The sequence below is a fragment of the Mandrillus leucophaeus genome, unplaced genomic scaffold (assembly GCF_000951045.1).
Source record: "Mandrillus leucophaeus isolate KB7577 unplaced genomic scaffold, Mleu.le_1.0 Scaffold108, whole genome shotgun sequence".
Lineage (NCBI taxonomy): Eukaryota > Metazoa > Chordata > Mammalia > Primates > Cercopithecidae > Mandrillus > Mandrillus leucophaeus.
Window position 1 is genome coordinate 973,662 of NW_012098987.1, and position 18,288 is coordinate 991,949.

General features: G+C 40.6%; 1 protein-coding gene across 5 annotated transcripts in view; it reads right to left on the reverse strand.

The window, feature by feature from the left end:
- MYO5A (myosin VA (heavy chain 12, myoxin)) overlaps nt 1-18,288 on the reverse strand; it is a 141,441-nt gene that overhangs the window by 68,244 nt on the left and 54,909 nt on the right. For all 5 annotated transcript variants that reach the window (XM_011986343.1, XM_011986338.1, XM_011986329.1 and 2 more), the window contains exons 14-21: nt 17,755-17,916; nt 16,689-16,786; nt 13,391-13,477; nt 13,194-13,302; nt 9,930-10,141; nt 8,887-9,043; nt 4,523-4,762; nt 2,616-2,864 (exon numbers count right to left, since the gene is read on the reverse strand). In XM_011986343.1, coding sequence (XP_011841733.1) covers nt 2,616-2,864; nt 4,523-4,762; nt 8,887-9,043; nt 9,930-10,141; nt 13,194-13,302; nt 13,391-13,477; nt 16,689-16,786; nt 17,755-17,916 — 1,314 coding nt within the window. The remainder of the gene's footprint in view (nt 1-2,615; nt 2,865-4,522; nt 4,763-8,886; nt 9,044-9,929; nt 10,142-13,193; nt 13,303-13,390; nt 13,478-16,688; nt 16,787-17,754; nt 17,917-18,288) is intronic.

Below are 18,288 nucleotides of genomic sequence, written 5' to 3' on the forward strand. Positions count from 1 at the left end.
AGTGTTCCTATTTCTCCATATCCTCTCCAGCACCTGTTGTTTCCTGATTTTTTAATGATCACCATTCTAACTGGTGTGAGATGGTATCTCAATGTGGTTTTGATTTGCATTTCTCTGATGGCAAGTGATGATGAGCATTTTTTCATGTGTCTGTTGGCGTATGAATGTCTTCTGTTGAGAGGTGTCTGTTCATATCCTTTGCTCACTTTTTGATGGGGTTGTTTGCTTTTTTCTTGTAAATCTGATTGAGTTCTTTACAGGTTCTGGATATTAGCCCTTTGTCAGATGAGTAGATTGCAAAAAGAAAATGGTGAATTTTACGTCATGTATATTTTAACAAACACACTCACAAAAGCTGACTCTTAACTTTCTAATCTTTGCTGGATAAGGATTCCCAGGAAGGAAAAATCAAAACCAAAGGTAATTTTGCAAAGTACATAATTTTCATCTTTGGAATAAAATGTGTGCTTATGATGAGTAAAATCTGAATTCCTTTTTCTAAGCAAAAGTTTAAGAAACTCTGAAAACAAGAGCTTTAATAATAGGGAGAAAGCTGGCAGGCAATCTCTCATCATGTCAGGGGGCTTGGGACAGGAAAAGAGGGCTCCGGGGAGCAGGAAAGTTGGATAACCACACTGTGCCACACACAGCAGACATCAGTCCAGAACGTATCCCTTCCTAGGGCTGTCTTCTCTCCGCACTGATCTTGCCTTAACATCCACTCTCAGTTAAAAAAAAAAAAAAAAAAAAAGGCCCCAGCTCTCTGTGGGCTTTCAGGAGAGGCTCTTGTTTGGTAGGGGTACACAAGTCACCTATGGCGCTTTTTCAAAATAATCTGCCTAGCCCACACTCCCAGAGTCTGGATAGTTCCCTTTTTATATAAAAACTCCTCAGCAGTTTTGATAAATGCTCTTGGTTAGGAACCATACATAAATCAACTGTAACTTCAGGGCTCCTTGATCAGACTGAGAATGTCATTTTCCTGACCATGAAGTTGACTGTCACAGTGAAATGTTTTCATTCTTTCCCTATCACTACATTCCATCAACAGAACTAATGGGGCCGGGTGCAGTGGCTCACACCTGTAATCCCAGCACTTTGTGAGACCAATGTGGGAAAACAGCTTGAGGCTAGGAGTTCAAGACCAGCCTACACAACATAGGAAATGTCTTCTGAATGTCTGAATTAATGGTAGTCCCTACAGCTATCTCTGTGAAAAGAGGAGAAAATGAAATGAAATGAAAGAAGACATGTGAATCTGCTTGTGTGTTTATTCTATCAGACTAGAAAGGCACGAACTTGGCTTTAAAGTGGAAAGGAGAATCTTCCCACCACACTTAAATACTGGACGGATTCTGAGGAATCAGAAGCTGGAAAGCTTCCGTGGTTTTGGGAGACTTAAAGGAAGAAAAGAGATCTTAAACATTCAAGAGTATCTTTATGAGTGCACGTCTGAGTTCTGAGGGAACAAACTTGCCGTATCAAAACAACATTACATAAAACAGAAAAGAATCTCACCTTTTGGCACTGCTGTTTCTATATATAGAGTACAGATCTAGAGATATAGCAGGAATTACTTTATTGGAACCTCGAATGTGATGGAAGGACTGCAATTTTACCAGCCACCCTACCCTAACCGACCTGCATCTAAGTTCCTGCTGTGGTTCTCACTGCATATGCTGCTATTCACATTTAGAAGCCAGTACAGACAAACCATATCAGGATTCTTGCCAGCAGTTACAGCTGACGCAGGCAAGTCTGTTTTCATTTAAAGTTGGTAATACCAGTGGAATCTCTGAAAATTGATTACTTTTTTCCAGGAAGCCTAATGTTGAGGTACTTTTACAAATGTTTCAGCAGTACATCTCATTACTACTTGATAATCTTAATGTCTTCTATACTTAATAAAGTTTTGATATGTTAATACAAATTTGTAGCATGCAAGTACTGGTCAATCTGAAAGCATTTTGTGGGGAGGGTTCCATCTGCATAAAGCTATTGGTTGCAATCACTGTGCATTTAGATTTCTCCTGCTTGGACTTCTTAATACAGCCTTAATGCAGGCTTCCACAAGGATCCCTACCATTAGGTACTAAATATTATGCCTAATGTTCCATTATTGGAACACTAAGCATGTGGGAGTTATTTATATCCTACTGCTCAAGGTCATTGCCAAAGATTGATTCTGCAATTCAAAAAACTGCAACCTTAGGCATAAATGGGTTAATCACATTAACCTTACTGAAGAAAAAGGAGTCTATGCCCCAGACTGACTTTTTTTTTAAAGGAGTCTATGCCCCAGATGGACTTCTTTTATTTTTATTTTTATTTTTTATTTTAATATACGAGTGTTAGTAGGTACTTGGCCATTCTCTCCTAAAAATACTGCTCTGCCTCTGTTCTTATTAGAGTCAAAAGTTCTGCTAAAAGACCTGCAGCCTACTCATTCATAATGTGAAATAAACACTTAGGAAACAGTAATAATTAACAGTAATTCAACTAAAATTTGTACTACATTTCTAATAAAACCAACAGTGAGTCACATGGACCAAGTCATGATGACAGCACATTTCCTTTGTGTATGGAGTAGACAGGGATATGGACATTATTCCTACCTGCTCTGTTTCTTGTTTGTATTGATCTGCACGTTCCTCAATGCATTTTTTCTCTGAACGAGTTTGCTCCAGGTCTTTCCGGAGCTTGGCAATTTCTTCCTGCAGACTAAGGACCCGCCCAGTGGCAACTTTCGCTTCCTCTTCACTTAGTTGAAGACGTTCTAAGTCACTTCGTAGTTTCTCAGTCTCAGAGTTGTATATTCCTTCCAGATTGGTTAGTTTCTCCACAAGGCATTTGTAGTCTTTGTTCTTTAAATATACACATAAATAACAATATGTATTTAGTGAGAAAACCATGCTTATTCATCATATTCATGCTGTATCATCATAACACTGATATAGTATCTAACCAAAATACTAACTACAACATTTGCAATAGCACAACCAATACCTTCTAGGTGACACAAAGAGAGAAGAAAACAGGGACAAATAATTTCAATTCTGTTTGATGGGGTAAGCAAGACAGATGTGATTTTCTCATAGTCACAAGGTGAATTACATAGTAAATTCTTAATTTCCTGATTCTTAACTCAGAAATAGGAGGATCTATGCTTGTTTTTGAAAACAGAACAAAATGTTGCTAAAAACCATGTAGTAGCTTAGTGATGCATAAGAATGATTAAAACAGCCTCAAAATCACGAGTTGGCCAGGTGTAGGGGCCCACACCTATAGTCTCAACACTTTGGGAGGCCAAGGCAGGAGGATCACAAGACAGCAGGAGTTCAAGATCAGCCTGGGCACATAATAAGACCCTGTCTTTATAAAAACTTTTAAAATTAGCTAGACATGGTGGTGTGCACCTGTAGTCCTAGCTACTTGGGAGGCTGAAGCAGGAGGATCACTTGAGCCCAGGAGTTTGAGGCTGTAGTGAGCCGTGACTGCACCACTGCACTTTAGCCTGGGTGACAAGGTGAGACTCTGTCCCAAAAAAAAAAAAAAACACACACACACACACACACACAAATTTCTCACAAATCTTTGTTTACTACCTCAAAATTTCTCCCTGCTACTCAGAAAATCTTTCCTCCCATTTCATTCTGATCCCTGTTTTGCTTTGCTCTCCTTAGCATTTTTATATTCTTAACTACCTTTATATCATTTACACGTGCTAGAATATTAGTAACTATCTTCGATCAATCAAACTTTTATCTCTGCAACAGACTGCAAGTTCATCAGAAGCATGAACATCTTCCTGCTTCTTTTGCTATTTCAATGCTAAACAACTCATCTGTAAAATAAACATGATACCACACGAAAATAAATGATAATTATGACAGAGCATTACAAAGTATAAAATACAGTATGCCTGGTTTGAGCTGGTGTTTGAAAAATAAATAACATACAATGTGACTCTTGATCATAAAGGTTTGAAGCATTAGTAGATCTGTGTTCTCAAAAATAATTTCCTGCCAGGCATGGTAGCTCATGCCTGTAATCCCAGCACTTTGGGAGGCTGAGGCAGGAGGATTGCTTGAGACAACAGCCTGGCAACATGAGATCCTGTTTCTACAAAATAAAAAAATTAGCTGGGTGTGGTAGTATGTGCCTGTAGTCCCAGATACTCAGAAGGCTGTAGTGGGAGGATCACTTGAGCCCAGGAGGTTGAGGCTGTAGTGAGCTGTGAACATGCCACTGAACTGTAGCCTGGGTGACAGAGAGAGTGAGACCCTGTCTCAAATAATAGTAACATAATAATAATAATAACAACTTCCTGCCTTAGTTTTTGCAATTGTGATCCACCTTATGAGTTATAATTACTTTCATGCTTATTATGGAAATAAATACGGTCATAATTTTACATTTTACTAAGACCGAAGGGTAAAGTCAAAGAAAAACAACATTGAAAATAATCCCGGTGGATTTCTTCGGGCATACTCCACTCTCAGGGCCCCTCTGTGAAACACACCTGCTCATCGACTTTGCGCTGCAGCTGCATGATCTTGTTCTCCATGCCGATGTGCAGCTTCTTATAGCGCTCCACTGAGCGAGCCTCGATTTTGAGCTTCTTTAGCTCACGCTTGGCCATCATCCGCCGGAAGCAGCACTGAAGGTAGATGATGGCATGCATGCTCCTCTTGTAGTGTGTGCGGGCCAGCCAGCCCCGGACTCGCTTTTGAATGATGACTGCTTTGTGCTCACGGAGTATCTGCAGAAAAGGATAAGGGAAAGCAATGTCAAGACCCTGGACTACACTCGAGATTATCAATCTATGTTGGGCTGAAAATCCATACATTACCTAGAAGAAAAGACACAAAAGTTGAATTGACAATGTACTAGGTAGATTATACATATCATAGATATATGGAGGCCACAAAATTATTTTTAAAAGTGATCTGAAAAGTAGACTTTAGAAGGTGATTTCAGAAACATAATAAAAATGTGTCATATGCACATATTATGTGTTTAATTCTAAGCAGAATATAGATTTGGAAGCTGTCTAAATAAAAAGCACCAGATTACCAAAAGAAAAACAACTTTAATAAGAAAGAAAAAATATATTAGGTTTCTTATTAGTATATGACTTCTGTTGGCAACAGATGATCCTCTACAAAATTAACAGAATCAGGCATCCTGTAAACTATGTGCTACTAAAATAAGAGATATCCCCACCACCCTGACTGCTGATACCACCTCACTACGCATTATTAAGCCCGTGCATGAGGACATGGGGTATGGGCAGCAAACTGTCTGTAGAGGCCAACACTTGAGGTGCTAAAAAGTTTGTAGTGATTTATTGTTTTTTTTTTGTTTGTTTGTTTGTTTTTTTTAGAAACTAAAAGATGACACTGTTGTTTACCACATTTGAGGAATACCATTCTAGTGAGGATTTTCCACTGCTATTTCAAATGTAGTAAGGATTCACTTTTGGGATTCAAAGGCAGGAGGGATGGGGCTTTAAAATGAAAGGTAAAAGTAACAAGATGTGAAACAAACTAATCTTACTTTTGATTTCATGTTACATTTCCTAAAAACAATCATGATATTTCCCTAAACTTACAAACAACTTACAACAAAAGTTTGCCTTATGAGATGAATTTGTTGTCACTAAAGAACACCAAACAGAGACCGTGTAAACATTTTCTAGGAAAGATGGAGAAGAAATTCTTGAATTTAAGAAGAGGTAGCCAGGCGCAGTGACTCACACCTGTAATCCCAGCACTTTGGGAGGCCAAGGTGGGTGGTTCACATGGGTCAGGAGTTTGAGACCAGCCTGGCCAACATGGTGAAACCTCGTCTCTAATAAAATACAAAAATTAGCTGGGCGTAGTGGCGGGCACCTGTAATCCCAGCTACTCAGGAGGCTGAGGCAGGAGAATAGCTTGAACCCAGGAGGGAGAGATTGCAGTGAGCTGAGATCGTGCCATTGCACTCCAGCTTAGGCAACAAGAGTGAAAAGCTCCATTTCAAAAAAAAAAAAACAAGAGAGAAAATAAAAGAAAAAGTAAACTGGAAGAATCTGGCACCTGTAGATTTTTATGTTTATAATTTTATGAAGTAACTCTTCCATGATATAAATGATATTTAAATATTATATACTTAAATACTTGTTGGTGATTATTACAAATGGACACAATATACCTCCTATCAAACTCTTTTTTTTTGCTTTTTTGAGACTAAGTCTCATTCTTGTTGCCCAGGCTGGAATGCAATGGTGCAATCTCGGCTCACTGCAACCTCCACCTCCCAGGTTCAAGCGATTCTCCTGCCTCAGCCTCCCAAGTAACTGGGATTATAGGCGTGTGCCACCACGACCTGCTAATTTTGTATTTTTAGTAGAGACAAGGTTTCATCATGTTGGTCAGGCTGGTCTCAAACTCCAGACCTCAGATGATCCGCCTGCCTCGGCCTCCCAAAGTGCTGGGATTATTGGCATGAGTCACCGTGCCCGGCCTTATCAAACTCTTAAAATGTAAAATCTCTGAAAGCATCGATTCATATATATAGCAGTTTAATAAGATCATTAAAAGAATACTTTCTATTTTTAGGTTATTGCACTTGATAAAAATAATGACTAAAATGTGTCATCCTAGAAGATACATTTAATAAATAAGTGGTTAACTTTTAAACCATCAAATACAAAGTGAACACAGTTGTTCAGGAGATCTGAGTAGTGTCTTCAGCCCCCTCAAGCCTGCCTTCTGTGGTTGTTTTCCTAATGCGAAGGTAGCCGTCAGTTTTCCTTCAGTGTAGCCACTGCATCGCGCTGCACTGAGGTTGGGAGTTCTGAACGTTCACTGAACATCACAGTCTGGAGGGAGGCCTCTGTCTTATCCGGATGAGTAAGGAGCAACTGGATGAGTCTCAGTGATGGCAAATTAAAGACTTTTAAACTCAAGCAACACACAGCAGCAAAGCTATTAATGCCAAGTTTCCTGTTCCATTTGCTTCTCCCATGCAACTTTGGACACTGGTCCATTTTTGTAATTTTAGTCAAATGGAAACATTATCTAATCAGAGCTTCCATTTTCAATCTCACTTTCATCATGAGTGAGAGAAATTAATCAACACCTGTACTCTCTTTAAGACCCCCCCCAAATCTCATGAAGGAGAACCTTGGACCTGAAATACAGCTAGAAGGAGTACTAATGTGATGGCTGTTGGCTTACATGTGAGCAAGCCTCTACGCTGCTACCTTCCACCCTGTCCAGTCACAGTGGGAGTCTGAGCTGGCCAGAGGCTGCTACTGCTAAACCAGTGGCCTCAAAACTCAGCTCAGATGTTCCTAAGGAAAGTAGTGAGGAACACAGGAAGGTAACTAGTTTGGTATATCTGAAAAGCCAACTTCAAACCTCTTCCCTCCCTAAAATCTCACGCCTATATAGAAAGAGCATGAGACTACATAAAAGAGGGGTGAGCAGAAAGATCTGGAGTAGCTATCTTCAAAACACAGCTATTAAATACACTCATTCAAGCCTCATCAGTTTCGAATTTTTTTGTTGTCTAAAATCACTTCAAATAAAAAAGTAAAATAAATAAATAAATATATAAATAGGGCCTAGGTCACACCCATATACTGCCTGTGCTTAGAGACCCAAATCACCCTATTAATGCTCCTTCTAATGGTAATGTCCATAGAGTTCTAACATCCAGGCTTATATTTCTTGCTTATTTGAAATATATTCTATAGGATAGATTCCCAAACCTTGCCAAAATGAAAGAGATAAAAATCGTTCATCAATGGTCACAGGTGATAATTAAGACTACTCTGGTGACCCCGTTAATTATCGCTAGATATAAGATTATTCGTCAAACACTTTTGGCGCATCATACCTGTCAATACAATTTTAACCACATTAATGTTGTAATTTGCCTCCTCTTCACCATGGTAAATTCTTCCAAGGTTGTCTCATTCTTGGAATAACCTTCAACCTGTTTGTCATATATTCTATCTATTCAAAGTTCTCTGTAGTCATCTGAGTGGTGGGCCCCAAAGAAATTAGGTGCTAATCCCTGGAACCTGCAAATGTTAACTTATTCAGAAAAAGGGCCTTTGCAGATATGATTAGGTTAAGGGTCTTCAGATGGGAGGATTATCCTGGATCACATGGGTGGAACCTAAATGCTATCATAATTATTCTTATAAGAGGCAGATAGAAGAATCAGATACACAGAGGAGAAAATGCTGTGAAAACAGAGGTTGAGACTGGACTGATGCGGCTACAAGCACAGGAATGCTGGCAGCCACCAGAGGCTGCAAGAGGCCAGGATTCTCCCCTGGAGCTTCTAGAGGGAGAGCAGCCTGCTGACAACTTGATTTTGTCCCAGTGATAATGATTTTGGACTTCTGGTCTCCAGAACTCTGATAGAATTCATTTCGGTTGTTTTAAGGTAACAAGTTTGTGATAATTTATTATAGCAACCACAGTAAACTAACATACTTTTTTTTTCAAATTATATAAACAAAGAGAAAAAAGGAGGGAAAAGATATTTTCTCATTTCTTTTTTAATAACTATATGTGATTATTTAGTATTTTAAAATGCATTTCAGGCTGGACATGCGCACAGTGGCTCACACTTGTAATCTCAGTGCTTTGGAAGGCCATAGTGGGAGGACTGCTTGAGGCCAGGAGTCTGAGGCTGCAGTGTACTATGACTGCACCACTGCACCCCAGCCAGGGTGACAGAGCGAGATCCTATTTCTAAAAAAGAATTTTTAAAAATAAACAAATAGCATTTTAATAGCTGGTTGTCCCCATACAGTTCCTACATTCATCGTAGCCCCTGTAATGCTAATAGAATGAATAAACAAAGTTGAAAATAATGCCTCACCTTGCGATACCTATTTCTGGCCAAGAAGCCTCGCAAGTAAGACTGAAGAACGATAGTGGCAGCTCGTCTAATCTTGTACCTCCTGCAGACCACAAACATGCGCCAGTACTTTTGAATGATGGTTGCTGCCTTGGTTCTGCGCAGAAACTTAGCATAGCTGGCCAAAGAAAATAATATTATGTTGTCAGTAATCAGAAAAAAATGCAGGAATACATGCTAGAGAAACGTAAACAGTGTCACTGTTTTAGGCATAAAGAGTAGTACCTCCATTGTATTATTCTAATAATGTGCATGCTAAGTCAACATTTATATTTACTTACATTTGTATAGCAATTTACAGTTTCCCAAAGTATTTCTGCATTTATTATCTCATCTGAGCCCTCCCTAACTCTGAAAAGTAGGATGGCCCACATTGCCAGATTTTACAAGAAAGCAAAATTCATAAAAGTTTATTCTTTCTACAACAGGATCCATTTACCCTGGGCCATGCTCTCTTTATAGAGCAGACAGACATACACAGTAATCTCATACTTAGTTATCACCATCTTTCTTGGATCTAGCCATTATTAATCTACCATATTTTTCCTGAATTTGTGAGGGTATAAGTTCATGATTAATTCATTTCTACTTATACTTCTCAATTAAAATTAACCTAATATGTAATCACACTAAAGTGTAATTCTCTTCCAGACCCTCTCAGTTAACTGCTCCTGAAAATTATTCAATGAAGTCATTGTTAACTAGCTCATATTCATGACTGTTTTAATTTATACACGATTTCCTCAAGCCCAATATAAAAGTATCAAAAATAAAAATTTTGAGGACATAAGTAAGCAGCAGTTTGTAAATGTTTTGAAGATAAATCTGAATCATTCATATAGCTGAGTGAAATTTTATTCTATTTAGCTGTCCTATGAGTTAATTTGTTGTCCCTTGGAACTAAGAAAAGGTGAGGTGTTATCTTTTCAGGTATGGTGACCACTCAAAACTGTCCTCCGACAGTGAATTAGATGTGCACTCTAATCTGTCCTCAGGAGACCTACCATCGGGCCTGGTAGCCCCGCACGTATCTCTGCACGGTGATGGCCGCCTTCCGCATGCGTAGGTACTTCTTCCTCAGCAGCCACCCTCGGATGGTCTTCTGGATCCGGATGCAGGCAGCCCTCAGTTTGTCCGCTCTCAATTTTTCTAGATAGGCCACTTGACCGGCACGGAAAAAGATCTTTGTCTTACCAAACTGGTATTTGTCCTTGTCCTATTTTTGGAATAAATTGTATATTCAGAAATAATAATCATATAAATGAAATTTAAAAGAAAAAATGTCTAAAAGCAGAATCAGTAAAGGAATGAATCTATTAGCTAAAACTTGGGCTACATCACAATTAACTAATGGAGCCAGATTTTTAATCCTATGCAAGTTGAGCAAATAGAAGGGATTTTAAGAAAAACTGCAGTTTAAGAGTTATTTTCCAGAATTATTCTACCTGGAATTATTATCTGAGGCCCAAAACTTGGTTGTGGGTTATAGGCAGTTATTATTTGCTTGTTTGTGTTTTAAACATCTCAAGGAAATGGAGATGTTGACTCTCTCTGACTGACCCAGGTTGTAAGGATTACATCGGGCTGTATATTCCATGAGAAGCTGAAGGGACAAAAACACCAGTGTGAAGAATAAGGCAGGAAGAAACGCATATGAAATAAAATTCAAATAAAAACCAAAAACCAAAATTCTTGGGTATTCATATTGAGTTACATTTCTAAACAGTTATCTCTTGGCTTTATCAATAATATCTGAAAACAAACTAATAAAACCCCATTAATATGTTTAAAATCCTACAAATTGGCCAGGCGTAGTGGCTCACGTGTGTAATCCTAGCACTTTGGGAGGTCAAGGCGGGTGGATCGTGAGGTCAGGAGATCGAGAACATCCTGGCCAACATGGTGAAACCCTGTCTACTAAAACACAAAAAAATTAGCTGGGCATGGTGGCGTGCACCTGTATTCTTGGAGGTACTTGGGAGGCTGAGGCAGGGGAATCGCTTGAACCCAGGAGGTGGAGGTTGCAGTGAGCCAAGATCGTGCCACTGCACTCCAGCCTGGCAACAAAGCAAGAATCCGTCTCAAAAAAAAAAATCCTTTTAAACTCCTTTTACAAAAATATAACCATTTATATTACATTGTGATTCACCTTATCTAGAAGTACACAAATCATTAACCATTCTTGCATTAAAGAATGGAATGTATGTATAAGAATCATCACTGTGATCTGAAATTCTTTCTTTTTTTTTTTTGAGACGAGTCTCGCTCTGTCTCCCAAGCTGGACTACAGTGCTGTGATCTCGGCTCACTGCAGCCTCCGCCTTCTGGGTTCAAGCGATACTCCTGCCTCAGGAGCTGGGATTACAGGTGAGCACCACCACGTCCAGCTAATTCTTATATTTTTAGTGGAGACAGGGTTTCACCATGTTGGCCAGGGTGGCCACAAACTGGGCCTCAGGCAGTCCACCCGCCTCGGCCTCCCAAAGTGCTGGGATTAAGGGCATGAGCCACCATGCTCGGCCATGTGATCTGAAATTCTAACGGAAAACAGAGAAAACCATTTTTCCCTATAAGTAGGTATCTTGTCATGTCTCATACATGAAACCAAAAAATGAAAAACATCCACATATACCTAAAAAATCTAAAATTATTTCAATTTAAATCAATAAAGTTTACATAGGAACCCTAGCTAGAAAAGTGGTCCTTACCCCTGACCCGCTTCACACCTCACACCAGTCCTGCCTCCATCTTTCAGCCTCCTCTGCCTAAATTCCCGCAAAGCCCTGATCAGGCCTGAAGTGGCCTGGGTGAGGGGACCAGGCATAGGCCTGTTCCTACTTTCTGCTCTACATTCCCACCTGAACACAGGTTAGAAGGGGATTGGGCAGGCTGTGCACAGTGGCTCACACCTGTAATCTCAGCACTTTGAGAGACTGAGGCAGGCAGATCACGAGGTCAGGAGTTTGAGACCAGCCTGGCCAACATGGTAAAATCCTGTTTCTACTAAAAATATAAAAATCAGCTGGGTGTGGTGGTGCACACCTATAATCCCAGCTACTGGGGAGGCTGAGGCAAGAGAATGGCTTGAATCCAGGAGGTGGAGATTGCAGTGAGCCGAGATCATGCCACTGCACTCCAGCCTGGGTGAAAGAGCAAGACTCTGTCTCAAAACAAAAAAAAGGGAATTGGTGCAAACTTAAAAAGCCCCAGTTTAAAAAAAAAAAAAGCATTATTGAGGAAGTGAACTTAGCTCTTTCAAGGAAAAAATATTATTAACAACAAAGGGGCATTACATTTAGTTCAGAGCTAGTAATTATGATCAATTAGCTCAAAGTGAGGTACTCCATCTAGGCTAGTGTTAACCAAGTGAAAATATTTTTTTAAAAACCTTTCATGAATCTTTAATTCTCTAAGACCAAGATCAGTAGTTCTCAAAATGTAGTCCTCAGACAGCATCAGTATCACCTGGGAAATGCAAATTCTTGCGCCCACCTCAGACCTACCGAATCAGAAATTCTGATGGCGGGGCCCAGAAATCTGTATTTTAACAAGCATTCCAGGTCACAGTAAAGTTGCAGAACTCTTTAGCCTGGCCTGCAAGACTCTCTGTAACACCAACCTACATTTCCTAACCATTTCTCTATTGTCCCATACACAAATCTCACACTGCAAAAAACTGTTTTCTCAGCAAACCCTATGCTTACCTTGCTTTTTACTCCCTCTTATAATATTCTCCTTCCATTTTTGCATAACCTTACCCATTCTCAGGGTCTGACTTAAAACACACCTCTTTCATGAAATCTCTCCTTCCCATAGCTAGACGTGGCTTTTTCATCCCAATTTCTTGTTCCACTCATTTCAGCATTTGATATAGACACTATGGTTAAATATTATACTTGTCTTCAAAAAGTATTACTTTCCAAGTAAGACTGTATTACCTGAGAACAAGACTTATTTTTTCTTAATCACACAGCATTTGGCCTGGTGTCTTCCAGAAGTAAGTACTAGGTACATTTTTATTAATAATAATCAAACTGTCTAAGAAGAATGTGTCTCAAGTGTGGGTCCAGGCCTCACAGCTCTGCCTCCTGACAGTGGACCATCATCCTCACTAGTTTCAGCATTCTAAACACAGTAGCGTGCCCCTCTCAGATCCCACCCTGAAATGACCTGGACTAGGAAAATTTTATACAAAAGTTCCTGGGGCTCTCCAAGGTCAGAACCACAAGGCCTTCTGCTCAGATGACCGTAAGTGAAATCTTTCTTACCAGTATCAGTTTCTCTAACACATTCTTGCATGTTTGCTTTCTGTCACTCAGCACATCTTTCTGCTTCATTAGGACACGGTAGCGGCTGAAAAATTCTTGGTAAGTCCACCTATTAAAAGAAAACCATCTGAGTTTACTTAAAGAACTAGGATCTTCTCCCATTAGGACCCCTTACATCTGAAAAATGCCAGGCTCACCGTGAGGGAAAACCAGCCGCACTGATTCGGATGGTTTCCAGGACACCGCAAGCTCTCAGTTGCTGCACTGCCCTCTTCTCATCAAACCTACACATAAAAATTAAAGCCATTAATCCACAAAGAACCTGGCTGGTGGCCACAAATTACTCTCCTCAGTCAGGGTGTAAATTCTTTTGTAAGAGCAAAATGGATAAAACAGAAAAGAAAGCATTCAGAAGTCGGAGCAGTGATCAAAATGGAAAACTATGAGAGAATGGGGAGGAGACAATAAGCAGTAAAAATAACTGTAAACATTACCTGCAACTCATAACACAAACTCTTATAAGAGTTTGCTGGGTGTGGTGGCTCACATCTGTAATCCCAGAATTTTGGGAGACCCAGGAGGGTAGATTACCTGAGGTCAGGAGTTCGAGAACAGCCTGGCCAACATGGAGAAACCCCGTCTCTACTAAAAACAGAAAAATTAGTCGAGCATGGTGGCACACACCTGTAATCCCAGCTACTCGGGAGGCTGAGGCTGGAGAATCACTTGAACTCGGGAGGTGGAGGTTGCAGTGAGCCAAGATTGCGCCACTGCACTCCAGTCTGGGTGATAGAGTGAGACTTTGTCTCAACAACAACAAGAAAGTCCACTGAGCACATTTAAAACAACACAACATGGCCAGGTGCAGTGGCTCACGCCTGTAATCCCAGCACTTTAGGAGGCTGAGGTGGGCGGATCACGAGGTCAGCAGTTTGAGACCAGCCTAGCCAACATGGTGAAACCCTGTCTCTACGAAAAATATAAAAATTAGCCGGGCATGGTGGCGGGCACCTGTAATCCCAGCTACTCCAGAGGCTGAGGCAGGAGAATCACTTGAACCTGGGAGGCGGAGGTTGCAGTGAGCCGAGGCCGCGCCATTGCATTCCAGCCTGGGCGACACAGCGAGACTCCGTCTAAAAAACAACAGCAGCAGCAACAACAACACAACATTCCTTTGTACTTTGCCCATACTCATTTCATGGCATGGCCTGACAAGAAGCTCTCAGAAGTCATTAGATCAGTATACAGAGCTCCCCTGGAATAAAGACTGGTCAACCCTGGAAATTTCTCTAACAGGAAGCACAAATTAAATATGCCTCATTCAGTTATATTTTTTAAAAAATTACTACTGTTCTAAACCTTGTGTCCACATCAATGAACAAGATTTTTATTTTGTATTACATTTTGTATTTATTTCACTCTAGGCAAATGGCATCCTCAAGCTAAATTGGCACTGAAGAGGAAGTATTAAGGTTTCCCTTCGGCCAAATGATTGCTCCTGTGACTTCCATAGTTAAGTTCTGAGCGATCCATCTAGGCCTCCCCTGTGCTATCTTCTCAGGTGTTCTGTTGGTGTGGAAGATGAGGTTGGTTGATAAAAGGTCATGGTCCTGAGGGCTGTCCAGGACAGAGACCCAAGTGTAGCAGCTTCTTCCTGCTTCCCACTTCTTCCATGAAGGACTTCTTGGTGATGAGGCAGACAGAAAGACAGCAGTCCTTCAGAACTGCCCTCCAGTCTAAGGCAGAATCTCCAGACAGCAGGACTGGCACAGGGGTACGGAAAAGCGCACTCATACACTATGGAGAGGGTGGGGGGTGGGAGCTATTACAACCTTTTTAAGTGTGCCTGGTCTTTGACCTATAAATTCCAGTTCTAGAATCACATTATTCCAATGAGATAATCAGACAAATACACAAAAATGTTTGGCACAGGATGTTTATTACAGCATTGTTGGAACAACTTAAATGGCCATCAGTAGGAACTAATTTAAATAAATGATACTATGTCTTTACAATGGAATACTCTGTAGTCATTATGATTATGTGATTTTTATTTACCAAAAGGGAAAGTGTTCACAATCTATTAAAAGTAAAGACTAAACAGCAATCATAGCACAAGGCCCCTCCTTTTGTGTGTGTGTCTCTCTGTCTCTCACACACACACACACACACACACACACACACACACACACACACGGAGCATGGAGGGAAGGGAAGGTGGTTAATCAAGAACAATGTATGACAGTTAATACCAGTTATCTCCCTGGGTATGATGGATGCTTTTTCTTTTTCTTTTTCTCTTTTTTTTTTTTTTGAGATGAAGTCTCGCTCTTATCCCCCAGGCTAGATAGAGTGCAGTGGTGCAATCTCGGCTCACTGCAACCTCCGCCTCCTGGGTTCAAGTGATTCTCCTACCTCAGCCTCCCGAGTAGCTGGGATTACAGGCGCCTGCCACCACGCCCAGCTAATTTTTGTACTTTTAGTAGAGACAGGATTTCACCATGTTGGCCAGGCTGGTTTTGAACTCCTGACCTCAAGTGATCCACCTACCTTGGCCTCCCCAAGTGCTGGGATTACAAGTGTGAGCCACTGCACCCAGTTGATGGATGCTTTTTCATTTATTTTTACACTATTCTGTATTTCCTGAAAACTGTCTTTACAATGTACATGTATTACTCTTAAAATTAGAAAAATAGGCTGGGCATGGTGGCTCACGCCTGTAATCCCAGCACTTTGGGAGGCAGAGGGGGGCAGATCATGAAGTCAGGAGTTCAAGACCAGCCTGGCCAAGATGATAAAACTCCATCTCCACTAAAAATACAAAATTAGCTGGGCGTGGTGGTGCATGCCTGTAATCCCAGCTACTCGGGAGGCTGAGGCAGGAGACTTGCTTGAACCTGGGAGGCAGAGGTTATGGTAAGCCGAGATCACACTATTATACTCCAGCCAGGGCAAGAAGAGCGAAACTCTATCTCAAAATAAATAAATACATACATAAAATTAGAAAAATATTTCTGTTTTGTAAAAACAAATCTCCAGAAAGATTGATTCTCCCTTCATGCATGGTATCTAAAGCAGGAGGAGGTGTGGTAAAAACAGACACCCTTTGATAATTTCAACAGTGGAGAAGCAGCAGGTAAGCATTTGCCAAACAGCCTTGTCCTAGCCAGTGCTGGTTCCACCTAATGCCCAAATCAACAAAAATCCCAGAGAGATCAATTGAAGAAAATTCAAAACAGAAAACAGAACCAGAATGCTTGGTTGACCTCAACTTTTCAAATCTTCAGAAGGCTGATAATTTATTCTCACATTCTCAAAAGGGACAAAAACTGAAAAAATAATCTACTGACTAATGGTTTCCCTCTACAAGACATGAAGACTTACCCAAGTATTTTTTTCCTTATAAAAATGTAAGGAAAATATTGGTTTGCTTGGTTGGTTTGGCACTTCTTACAAGATATATACTTTTTCATTGGGTAGTTCAGAAATACTTACGTGAATGGGAACTTGAAGTCATTAGGCTTGATACAGCGCACATAGTGAGGGGTAGTGGCATTGAGTGTCTCCATAAGCAGGTGCAGGGAGTTTCTGAACTGCATGAAAAAGGGCAGAAGCGGGTATCAAGGATTTGTCCAAAGTCAAAGATGAGGTAAAACCATGGAAAATTCTCTTCCTATGACACTAATGGAGATAACTCTGCCACTTATAAACTTGACCCATCTTCAGAAGAGGAGCTGCCACAAAACAAGAATGCTAGGGCTTTTGGTTAAAATTTGCCTAAATTCTACCATTTTCATGCTTACTCTACTAAATATAGATTCCTATACTCCCACTCCTTTTCCCCACAGGAAGCTACAGAAATCTGTTATGAGCTGTCATATGTAACTAACAATATAACCTTGCTTTAAGGCCATTTAATCACATAAAGTGGGAATTTTGATGGAAGATACTGGAAAACGTAGCAGATGACTTAAAAGAGTATAGGTAATGAGTGAGAGAATGACAAAGGATAGGCAGAGAGGAGTTAAAACTAGGGACCTAGGATCAGGACTAGAGGCTGTGGACCTGGGTCAGGCCCTGTTCTTATCTACACCAGGCACAGGGTCACATGCACAGGAGAGCAAGCTGAGGAGCGCTCAGCCTCCATTCAAAGCCCTACTCCCTGTTCAGGCACTAAGCATGTATGTAACATTTCCCACTCTCAGAGAACATAAGACATCAAAGAAAGGTGAGGGCCCTGTTCTGAAGGAGCTGACTGAGGCACCATACAAATACAGAGACAAAACAAACAGAAAACTAAGCAAAGATGGGGTGGTCTGAGAGAGATGACATGCACTAGAAGAATTGAACTGTAGAGGAAATTATTCAGGGAAAGGCTTATGCAGTCACAGGTCTAAAATTGGGTGGAGAAGAGTTTTAGTGGACGGTGTCGTATGATACTACAGTGAAAGCTCTAGGCTCTCCTTAACTGAGGATCCCACCTGGGAGGCTGAAGAGGGAAGATCTGAGGTTTCAGATGAGCCAGAAAGGAAGGAGCCTGGCAGCAGCTCCCTGAACTCACCTGATGCCCCACCGTTTTCTTGTGCTCTTTGGCCATCTGGCCTGGTCTGCCTTTGGTGGGCTTTGCAGGAATGCGTGTAAGGGGTGTGCGCCCTGACGAGGTGGCTGAGGTTGGACTGATGGCCTTCTCATCATCTTGAAATAGTTCTGGTAGCATCTTAAACTAAGTCAGAAACAGTATAAGGAAATTACATTCTAAACCAAACTTGAACATAAACCTTCACAAAATAAGTATTACAGAGATTCCCTTCCTTAAGTAATCACTGTCAGAGTCACAATCCAGAAAGAGTCACTATCTATGATAAGAGCCAAGAATATGAGAGAAAGGTGAGGTAAAAGCTATTAAAAAAAAACATGGAAAAATGCAATAATTCTACAACCATGTCTGGGGGAAAGCGAAGTCAGAACTACTGCACCCGGACTTGAAAACCTAATCCACAGGAAATGACAAATTTAAACACATTAATGGGCTTGAATTATAATTATTTTATGGGGAAAATAGTAATTGAAAGCCTTATCACTTCATTTCCACAAA